Source organism: Dermacentor silvarum, chromosome 2 (genome assembly GCF_013339745.2).
Source record: "Dermacentor silvarum isolate Dsil-2018 chromosome 2, BIME_Dsil_1.4, whole genome shotgun sequence".
NCBI lineage: Eukaryota > Metazoa > Arthropoda > Arachnida > Ixodida > Ixodidae > Dermacentor > Dermacentor silvarum.
Genome location: NC_051155.1, coordinates 216,983,056 through 216,994,689, shown reverse-complemented (window position 1 = coordinate 216,994,689; position 11,634 = coordinate 216,983,056). Strand labels below are relative to the sequence as shown.

The 11,634-nt window shown below is 47.6% G+C and overlaps 1 protein-coding gene across 1 annotated transcript in view; it reads left to right on the top strand.

Moving 5' to 3' along the window:
- The first annotated feature begins 3,803 nt into the window (after positions 1-3,803).
- LOC119442632 (solute carrier family 12 member 1-like) overlaps positions 3,804-11,634 on the top strand; it is an 83,008-nt gene continuing 75,177 nt past the window's right edge. Inside the window, exon 1 of the mRNA XM_037707575.2 lies at positions 3,804-4,416. Within this exon, the coding sequence (XP_037563503.1) occupies positions 4,063-4,416 (354 nt within the window). The 5' untranslated portion in view covers positions 3,804-4,062. The remainder of the gene's footprint in view (positions 4,417-11,634) is intronic.

Below are 11,634 nucleotides of genomic sequence, written 5' to 3'. Positions count from 1 at the left end.
CTGATTTTGATGCGGGTGGGCGGTTAGTCACGTGATATTTTTCATTTTTTCGCGGGCTTTCTTGATCAGTCGGGAAAAATAAACGGGCAAACAGTACCTGGCTGAAAACATGCCAGCTTCAAGTTTCTTTCGATTTCCTCCAAATTCTTAATTGTCCGCACGGCATTCAGAGCAGTAAATAATAATAATAATAATAATAATAATAATAATAATAATAATAATAATAATAATAATAATAATAATAATAATAATAATAATAATAATAATAATAATAATAATGTAATTGTAATTAATTAATCAATTGAATTGCATCAACAGAAAATTACTGGCGGCTACTCCACTCGACTATGAACAATTTGTGCTTGGTTATCTTCGCCTATAGAATGGCACGTCTTTTAAAAACGCGGTGCATGATAGCTGGTACACTCTGTATATTGTGGGGCCAGCTTATTCCTTTTCTTCTTTCTGGGGTTTTACGGGCCAAAACCAGCTAAAGCTTGCACTTGGCAAAGACCTGATGTTGCATTCGAGATATCGGTGCGCACCTTTGAGTCTTCTCCCGCCTTATTTTTTTTAATCACGTGATTAGACATATCACTCAAAGAGGCTTACCCGCCGCGATAGCTCAGTGGCTATATGTGGCACTGCGCAGCTGAGCTCGAGGTCCCGGGTTCGAATCCGGGCCGCGGGGGGCCACAATCCAAAGAGGGGCGGCATGCAAGAACACTCGTTTACCGTACATTGAGTGCACGTTAAAGAACCCCAAGTGGTCAAATTCAACCCGGAGTCCCCCACTATACGGCGTGCCTCATCATGAGATGGTGGCTCTGGCACGTATTTAATTAATTAAATTACCGGAGAGGCTTCAGGCAAGACGGCACCAACGAGTGCAAACATTACATAACCTGCTATCGCAAGTAAAAACGCACATTACCCGACGCCACATTCATCGTAGATCTTACATACAGGGTGTCCCAACTACCTTGCACCAAGATTTAAAAATATGCAAATGCGACGTAGCTGGACAAAACCAAGGTATTCTTACCAAGATTAATTTTTTTTGCGTTCCTCCCAATTACGTAATTAGTCTTAGTAATTAACTTCTCAAATGTTACAACTATATGAAAAGTGTCAATGAGAAAATTGTAGAGCAACATGAGAAACTCCCGAAACAGCTTTCTGTTTCTCAATACGCGCTAAATAAAAGGTTTTTCCGAGCGTGAAAGAAGCCCGCGAATGCACGCAAAGTGCCTCGAGCGGCCAGTCGCGCTGTGGCGGTGTTTATCACTTGTTCGCTCTGTTTCGGAGGTACTCGATCACCTAGTCGAAGCGAAGAACATGCCACCGTTTTCTATTGTATGACGCTTCCGCATGTTTTCTATAAATGCATACACCACGCTAGCGCCCAATTCAACTAGAAGCGCCTCCAGACTCTTTCACTATCCTCGGTTCCTGTTAGCACAAGTTGCGATAGCGTGAGGTGCTCGTATCGTTACGAGCCTCTGTGCGGCGTAAGCATGTGACATTGTTCGCTGGCACGTGACAACGAGATTGCTTTACTCATTTCAAGTGACGTAAGAAAAAGCGCGATGCCTGCACTCCACAGGTCTCGTGAGTTTTATTTTTGCTCCGCTAAGACGACTGATATCTTCTGTCCTGATAGAAACAAATATCTTATGTGCCTGCAAAGCAGGGAAACTCCTATCTAGCCCATTTTGCACTTCCCTTACAATGCACACCTTGCCGCTGAAGCTTTTTACAGTTGACAGCTGCGCCAGATGCACACTACCTATAGCGAGCGGTGGAAGCAAAATGGAAGGGACGTGATGCACATTTGCCGTGACACCTCCGATCGCTTATCACATGACTTGGGGGTCATAGACTTGAAGCGCGAACGTTGCTGAACTTGAGATTGTCAAAGCGGGGGGCGTGTAACACTCAGACAAGCGATGAACCATGGGTCGTTGTCATTTGGACTGTCATCTCATTTTATTCGCGTCTTGAGCATCTTTGGCGGCCGGAGTTGGTGACGTTGGGGTGATAAATGAAAGCTTCGTGCAGCGCCATCTTGCCGTTGGGAGGTGCCTATATAGTTCTAATCGATCCAAGTGCACATTTTGAACCAGTTCTGCAGGTTGCCTTGCTCGGTGTACCGCACGAGTTTCACGTCGTGCGGGCGCAGCACCTGCGGCGTGCACAAGAAAAGTGCCGCCATGAATGACGCTATGTCAACTGCTGAGGGTGGTGGGCAACCATACAGGCACAGAAATTGCAAGTTTGGTCCGGCTAGACTGGCTGTTGTAACCAAAGCGGGGGACGTTGACGTCCGCGCACGAATGATCAACTATAGCGTTGTATGTCATGTCGTTTGCTAAAAAGAGCTCAGTGAACGACGCCTGCACTTCCAAAGTAACGAGTGCAGGCGAACCGTGAGCAAGTGCTGAACTGGCTCCTGCATGATTTCAATTCGAAGAGCGCTATGCAGGCGGTACGCACTATAACTACATGAACGAGGACGAAAGTTCGGCATTTCCTGAATTAGTATATACATAAATTGCAGTCAAACTGAAGAAATGCAATGAGCCTATATTCCAGCACAGCCTTCGAGGACCCGGGGACCAACTTTTCTTGATCACAGGGCTTCCAAGCTCGTAGCTTTGCGGTTACAATATACTCGTAGAATGACGGTCTACCTAATCAAACAGAATCACCGACTACGAGTGAGCAAGTGCTGCTTGTTGCGTTTATGCTTTCCTCGCTCCCGACTGTCGCGCGGGTCAACAAAACGGGGCTAGGACAATCCGAAACAGAAAGAAAATATACCGTGATTTCATTAGGGAACTTTAAATAAAGACCTGATTCGTTGTCCCCTTCAAATTGCGGCGTTATCACACATCAGAGTTCTATAATCGAAGACATTGATACCTCTCCTTCATAATGTCAGAATTTGAGCTTGTTAACCGATCATCTTGAATTGAGGACAAGAAAAGTGCCGCCATGAATGACGCTTTGTCAACTGCTGAAGGTGGTGGACAACCATACAGGCACCGAAATTGCAAGTTTGATCCGGCTAGACTGGCTGTTGTAACCAAAGCGGGGGACGTTGACGTCCCCCGCTTTGCAAAACGAGACATGGCCAGAAAAAAACGCAGACTAGTGCTGACTCCCAGAACTTCTTTATTCCGAAGAAGCAGACGTATACAAATAGACGAAAATAATTAAAAAAAAACAGTAGGATGAAAAATGAAACTGATATGTAATCATGTCATGTCACCACCTCCACTGACACCCAAGTAGCGTAAATCTTTTCGGGACAGTGCCACTGACGTCATGCCATCCTCCCAAGCGACATCTCATTTGCTTCTAGGATTTGTCTAGCCAAACGATTGTAATGCCTGCGAAGAATCCTAGGACGATTAACATCCGGGCCTCAACCACACTGCTGGCGATGACTTGCCAATATAGCATCTTCCTTCTTCCTACTAAGGTTGCCTTCATGCTCATTCAGCCTATCATTAATACACCTTCCATTTGCACGTATGTTTCACGAAGGCGCGCGTTGGTGACACGACAGATGGCGGGAGCTTTAAACACAGCCGCTGGAAAAGACCGCGACGGCGCCGCTCAGGGTGATAGATGGAAAGACGGTCAAGAGAAAAGATTGGCGGACGAAGGAAAGAAGAAACAATGCGCGGCTCGCGTGGCTCTGGCCACGCTCTGGCGCTGCGAGCAGCCGACGCGAACGGTGGGGGAAGGGGCGGAGGAGGGAGAGAGAGAGGCAGCGAGCGGCATTTCGAGTTCGCGTCGCTCTTCGCTTCCACCTCCGCAGCGCGCTTATAAAGTCGCGCCCGGCGCGAGTCGGCGGGTTCGAACCGCCCAGAAAGCGTCGTCGTTGAGCGCTCGGTGGCGAACGCAAAAGACAGTGGTGACGAGAAGGCGTGCGCGCACGCCATCGGGTACGGGCGGGGTGGGCTCTGCAAAAAAGAGAAAAACAACAACAACAAAACCGTTTAACCTTTTCGTCAATTCCGCCGCTTCGGGAGCACGCGCTAGCGAGACGCGATGGCGGAGAAGTCGCGCTTCCAAGTGGCCAAGGTGGACTACGTGAACGAGGCGATGGCGCCGGACGAAGACGATGAGGACGTGCCCGGGACGCCTACGGCCGTGGCCGCCGCATCCATGGGTGGTGGTCCCCAGTGCGTGGTGACCAGCGCGTCGACGTCGCCCACCGAGCTGGCCAACTACGGCACCGTGTACGACACCGTGAACGTGAAGAGTCTGCTCCACTACACTCACGAGGCGCTTCCCCGCGTCGACCACTACCGGAACGTGATGTCGGTGCACGGACACATCAGTCGGCCCACGCTCGACGAGCTGCACTACAGCGGACGGGGATCCATCGCGGGACTCACGCAGGTCAGTGCGACTCGATTGAAAATACCGATGAGCGCGAAATCAAGTGCGAACGCGGCGTCTAGGAAAAGCGATGACAGGCACGACCTGTCTCTCATTGTTGGGAACATAAGCAAGGTTGGTTTAAAACATGGTTTAAGAAGCGTCGCACAACGCTCAGCGCGTCGTCTTTCTTGAAGTGAGGAGCACTTCTGGGAGGCTAATGTTGTTGTCACTAGTAATTCTAACTCGGGCTGCGGAGTATTTTTACAAAATATGGGTGACTTTTCACCGTCGTGTCACATTGCTTTTCTTTCCCTTATTCTTCTTTTTTTTTTCTCGTTTGCCGCCTGCGTGCTCTTTTCTAGATTGACATACGAGCAGCTGCACACGGGAACAAACGTGGAACAATACCTATCCGCCAGCGAGAGGGAGCTCAAGAAATCTTGGCCACAGATACAGAAAGCGAGCTATCTTGCGCTGCGCGTGTGTGCGATTATATGTTTTAAATGACTGCCTTAGTACAACAGCACTCGCAAGGAGAAAGCGACGCTGAATGGGAAGTTCTGTAAGCTAGGACACTTAGCGCAGTTCATAGGCACTATCTTATGTGGGTGCGAGATATACTAAAAAAGGACGATCTTGTCTTCTCAGCATTTTTCGTTAGCTCGCTTAAGTATAGTTTTGCCGTGGCTAAGTGGCTGAAACTGAACCTCGCAACTATATAGTTTAGGAGTTCCGAATTATTCCAGAGTACAAAAGCACAACCCGTATAAACGCATAGCCGACGCCAAAAAGCCGTATATCGGTGACTCCAAGTTAGCGAGGATGGGAAAAACATTGCTCGATCCGCAGCTTGTCACGCCGAGATAAATTCGGGCTTCAAGTACCTAACTGAAGCTGACCGTTTCCAGTGGCACCCCTCAATCGCTGGCTCGTCCTGTGTATTTGTAGATTAGTTATCTGATATGGCGGATTCAGACTACATAGCCGCCATGCGCACGTAAACAGCTACACTACACACGTGCCTGTTCAGATCCGACTCGCGAGGGTGTTTCCATACCGAAGCGCTTTAGCACATTGTGTGTATACCACGCGGCGCGTAGTGACGTTCGAATGCAAATGACGATGCACCAGCTGTGTAGTTTGCTCCGCCTCTCGCCGTCGAACAAATATCGGCGCGTAGACGATCCACCAGGGCATCGCCGCCTGTTCAAACGAGAACGCCGGGAGAAGCGCGTCAGTGCGAGATGACGCTTTCAGTTGGAATGTGCGCGCATGGCGCCGATGCGGTTTACGTTTGAATTTCCCGCCGTCGGATCCGGATTATTTTTTCTTTTCAACCTATGGAGTGTTCGCGAATGGAGAAAACGATATCACGACTTATTCAGCGTGCCTACGGTCAGTTTTTCATAAGGTATATACTTAGCAAACGCTATGCGATCATAGCTAAACTTTTCTTGTGCAATAATATAACAACCAAACGCCGATGGGCCAGATAATTATGAAAACAATAATAAAGTATTCAACGAGGCAAATTCGCACTTTGGCTTTGGTGTAGTGAACACTGCAACTTCATGGGTAGTGTTACCTGGCGTTATTTTGCTCGTCCTGAGGTCTCCTTTCACGAAAGAGTTTATTTTCTTTTTCTTCGTTTATAAAAATGTCTTGTTCCCGTTTCCAACGAAACGTGGTCTCTCCGCGATTCTTGTATTAAACATGCCGCCTCGCTATCGCCATGTAGCTGTTGTCGCCAATGGCACCAATTCTTATAACTAGTAAACACAAAGTGCAGCTTTGGCAAATCGCGATGTCCCTGTTTGATACTCGAATCGTCAAATGCGATCCTGTTCTGTTCTGTTGGCGAACACTGTCTTTTCAGCTCTTGTTTACTTGCTTCTATAGGTAAAGCGTTATCTCTATTTCAGTGCTTATCTTTTTATTTGTTTCCCCTTACCCAGGGCAGGGTCGCAAACTGCATAGTTATCTTCCGGTTAACCTTACCACCTTTCGCATCTCGCTCTCTCTCTTTTCGACTCACCATCGCCAAATTCAATTTTTTTCCCGCCTCATATCTACTTCGGCATCCAATCAATTTTATTTGCAGTATCGGCGGCTTTTCCGTCCGTATGCTTCTTCGTATTTCGCCATATACGCGTCGCATTACTCGAACGACACCTCGATATATCGGGACGTGCTTCCAGAAGCAAGAGACGAGCGATATTCTCGCCTTTCAGTTCGGGCGCACCGCGATTCGAACCTCTCTCGCTCGCGTATAATCCCTCGCTTAAGCCCTGGCAGTTCCGGCGTGACCCATTCAACAAACGCCAACGTTAATGAAAATGACGGCCCGCGTCAGGCCGCTCAGTTAAGTGCTATATTCATTAGCCCCCTATGCTCATTTAGAGTTCACACGCTCGTGTAAGGTCTTTGTAGTTGTGTTCAATGTTTCGAACTTTATTTGGCATTGATTTTTTTAGCATACAGTTAAGGCAACCGGGATAACATCTTGCGATACAGTAAACCCGTCAAAGGTCTTTTCGTAGTAATTAGGCTGGATGCCTCCGCACGCGTTCAAACAACACTTTATTTTTAATGTTAATGCAGTTTTGTTTATTTATTACTTATAATTGGAAGTTATAAGGCCGTGGCAATTACCATCGGTGTCCAGCAAAGTTCAAATGCAAGTGAGCTGGTACACTGTTTAGTTGACAATGAACACTGTCATTGCCCTATACGTTTAGGGGGATTGAATAGCCGAGCGAGTGAGCTATCAATGTTAAATATTAAGCACGGAAAAAAAAGTGTTTGTGTCATAGTGATGACGTTAAGATAACGTCAGTGTCAGGAACGTGTCGGTGAGAAGGACAGCTACTTGCATATTCTGACGCTTACGTGGCAGACGGTTCCGTTTTGCGTGCATATGAAGTCACAAATCTGATGTCGTGGACACGCGCCATTAAAGTTGTGCCGCAAAAGCCAAAGGCAAACCGCTCCGCCAACTATGCCCCATGAGCCACGAGATAAGGGCAACTTTTCCGCGTGATAACCGCCGACCATAAACGCACGACCAAGCGCACACGCATGCATGCGCGGACGCAAAGACGAAACAAAACGGACATTTTCACAATTCTCTGCTCGGGAATTCATCAAATTCTTGACTGCATTTTTTAAATCTCGCGCACCGATTAACCAAACAGGATCAATCGCTGCATTGTCGATGAATTAAGCTTCAATTCAGTGATGTATAGTGCAACCAACATGTTCATTGCCTTACAATAAGCAGCACTCAAACATGATATGCAGTCTTTTCGCGACTAGTGGCCCAAAAAGATGTACTTGTTACTTGACATTGAATGAAGGATGGAGCGAACGCTTTTCAGCAACTGTTGTAAAGGCTGATCTGAGCATACAACCGAAGTCGGGGTGTTAGTCACGACATGCTTTCTCTTTATCTCTTTACTTTATTACGTCTCGAAGCCCGTGCAGAGATTTAAGTACCGAAGTCGCGTATACCACTAAAAGCTTCTAGATAAACAAGGTTTATCTTGGCGCCTTACGTAATGCAGGGCGCACCCGTGCTTCAGCGCTCGTCTGACCGTTACGCACCGAGATTTGCACAACAGTTCGTTTGCGAGTATAGTGCTGTTAAACGGGATAGTTGACTTCGAGCTTCTTGATTCACGTTACAAGTGTGATGGAATCGGGATACAAGTGGGAGGATACAGACATGAGAGACGTCGGTGGTGTCTGCATCTCCTCTTTGAGTCAGGTGCATGGAGTAAGATAGACAGGAGCGCCGACTCAGCTCGTCTGGAAGGGACAGATCCTGTGACCCCAGTTGCCGGTTCACAACGCGTTTGCCAGACGGCGCTATGCATGAGAGAAAGATGTGGAGGGGAGGGGTGGGGGGTCTACTCCAATCAACCATGGTTTCCTACAATGAGTAATTACTGTAGGAAACTCTATGCAATCAACCGATGGAGTGGTTGCGCGGCTGCGCCAAGCTCGGCTCTCTCGGCCGTTGCTATAGCAACGACGCTAGGCCATGCTTGGCCATGCTCCCGCCCCTCCTTGCAATAGGTGCATGGCCTGGCGCCAGTATCGCGCATGCGTATTGCAGTTCGCGGAGAGACGTTAGCAGAATAAACATTTTACTTTAATTCATTCACTCGAATTTTACCTCACAGGCCCCATGCCTTGCCTCTATTAATGGAGGTTACATGTAATTGTGCTAGGAACAGGAACAAAAAAACACAGAAAATAAAAGAAATACGAAGACTGTGCAAGAAAAAAGAAGCTGAAAGGTGGTGGAGGGGGCGGATACAACAGCCGTCTGCGTGGTCTCGAGCTATGTCAGAAGACAGTGAAAACAAGATTTTAGGGCAAGGGTGCCTTTTAAACTGTTTCTCCGTATACCTTGTGGCGGTTCCATGAAGGCGGAAGCTGATTGACTCATTCTGGACGCAGAAATTGCTTCGGCAAAAGTGAACTTTTTTTACTTGCGCTCGGAGAGTGTGTTCTGTCGCTATTTCGTACTGTGGAACTGCTTGAGCCGCTTTCTTCAGCAATATCGTCGTTTCAAGGCATATTCAAGCTATGCTCTTCGCTGACCGGATTCCTGTAGACTCCAGGCTGTGAATCGGGGGAATCATTAACTTTTTGAAGGCAACGCTGAAAATTATCATTACGGCACGTGCCTTAATAAGGGAACACACCTACAGCCTGTGCAGTTGTAGACAAACTGTTGTCCTTCTGCCTTTCCGCATCGGTGTCTTGTGGTTGCTTTTGACATTCAGCATCCTTGAGTCGCATCTGGCTTCCCTCGAAAATTATAGAAACTGCTTCCTTTCGGAGTCGGTAAAAGGGCTTTCTTTTCGTCTAGTAGGACATTCCCTTTATGTTTGCTGCAGTACTTATCAAAAGTCGCGCGCTACTCGAAATGTCGCGCACATGTTTTGCCTTTTGATTTAGACGGTCGCATACTTCCAGGAATTTTCTGTCGCCACTGCTGTAGCAGCTGCGGATTAGATGTTGTTGCGAAGAGAGAAAGCTTCTCCCGTCCTTTGCCATACCTGGATTTACAGCGGGGCACAAAACACTTCATCAATTACTATTCGGTTGTTCCGCTGTTTCAAGCGCGAGTATCAACACACCTTGTTCCGTCGGGCATGATTGAACATAGTGCACGCATGGTAAACAAAGCGCCCAGCACAAAATTACGTGGCACATAACCTTCTTACTCGCAGACGTTCGGACGAGGAAAAAAAAAACACGTGCACATCTGCTGTGCCTTTTCGTACATTTTTTTTCGTCTTCTTTCTCCAGGGACGTGTACAGTCAATCACAAAATATTACGGACCATGAAATCCGAGGAAAAAAAAAAAAAAAGGCCGAATATCTCCGCAGTCTCACAACGCAGCCTGGTATTTGCAATTCGGGTCTCCACTAGAGTATGCGAACAACATTGTCGTGTACAGTGTTACTGGCCACTGCTACAGGCTGATCGGAAATTGAACTTTTTCTGAGATCCCGTGGTCCGTAAACTTCTGCGGTCGACTGTACAAATGCTTTGCGTGCGTGCAAAAAAAAAAAAAAAAAAAAAAGAAAGAAAGAAAAACAGGGGCACGTTTTCATTTGCGTTCTTTTTATTTAATCGCTGTCGAATCGAGACGGCCGAGGTCCGAGATTCTAGCATGAGCTCGACGCACGCCGCGCCGCCGTTCTCCGCCACTGTAGCGCATGCGCATATGGAAGCAACCTGTGGAATAGTTTCCACGCGTCTCAGCAGAAGGTGCTATGAGTAACTACCTAAGAGGAAAAAAAATGGAGGACGCTGAAGTTTAAGAGTGTAACGCGATAGCATTCAAACATCTCTGGCTGCTTCTCAGGCTTTTTTCTCGTGTATTTAAATTACAATCCGACGATATCACGTCTGTAGGTTGCGGTTAAGTCGTACTTTACGATTTTTTTTGACAGATTTTACTTTGAGAAGTTCAATTTCTGTTCACTAATGCCTTGCGCCACGCAAAGGGCCTGCCCGGGCGGGGTGGTTCATGATCATGTGGTTCGGCATGATTATTTCCGCCAACGACGCCGGCGCTTACACCGACGCCGGATTTTCTGCGACACGGGGCCCTTAACGCTGTCGCGTTAAAAAAATGGAATCAGCAATGAAACAATTTATGTTAAATCAAAGGGAAGCGCCTTACTTTTCGAAGTGAGATCAGGGTGCCTTAGAACGCGCAGTTGTAAAGCGAAGTACACCAAGGAAGAGCATGTGCTTGCTGCGGTAAAGTTAGGGAAATGATGGGACATGTTTTCTTGGAATAGGAAGAGATCTGCCCGGCGGTCGGTTTAGGCTCCTTGGCCCTTGGGTTCAGAGATAATTGGGGGAAAGTAAACATGAGTTGATTGCAGGTTTGGTGGCAGAATATAGGGAGACCACAAACAACGGAGGCGTACAAAAAGCAAAGTTCCCAGTAGTGGTTCAGAAAGTTTGATGCTGGGAATTTTTTTTTTTCCAGAAAAGGGGGGGGGGGGGGGGTATAGGTAGGACATTAGGCAAAAATAAGAACAAGAGCTTAGGGTTGTAACCCTCCACCCGGTTCCAAAAGCACGCTCATAGCATCCATCCATCCAGCTGGTCGGATTCGGAAAGAGGAGAAAGCATGTGCGAACGCTCGGAAGTGGAGCGGAGGGAGAGAGCACAGACGTGAGCTACAAACCCCGCGTCCGCGTTTCACGATTTGTCCCGAGCGAATGCGTTGCGCGGAGGCGGAGTCGGCGCTTAATATCCGTGGTCTCGTACTTGTCTGTTGCGCTGGTGACGTGAAACGAGTGTTGTTGTGGCCTTGCGCATCGCAGACGCACGATGTCATGCATGTTCCCAGGATGTTCCCTTCCATAAAAGGGGTGCCATCAATTTTTTTTTTCTTAAGCGTGTACGACTCACGTTTGCACACTACCGAAGAAGCTGTATTTGAGTCTCAACTGGAGATAATGTTTTATTTTTCTTCGCCGTAAGACGAGGGTCAACCTTGCGATGAGGAGGTGGTTTGGCGACGACACGATAGCTAAGGACGACGACGCCGTAACGCAAAGGACATACACCGCAAAGCCACTTTCATGTTCTTGGCTGCTGTGAGAGTAATTTTTTTAGCGATTATGACAGAACGTCCTGTGATCTGATGGATATGTCCAATATAGACGAACCAGCTGGAGCTAACCGGGGCATCCTGC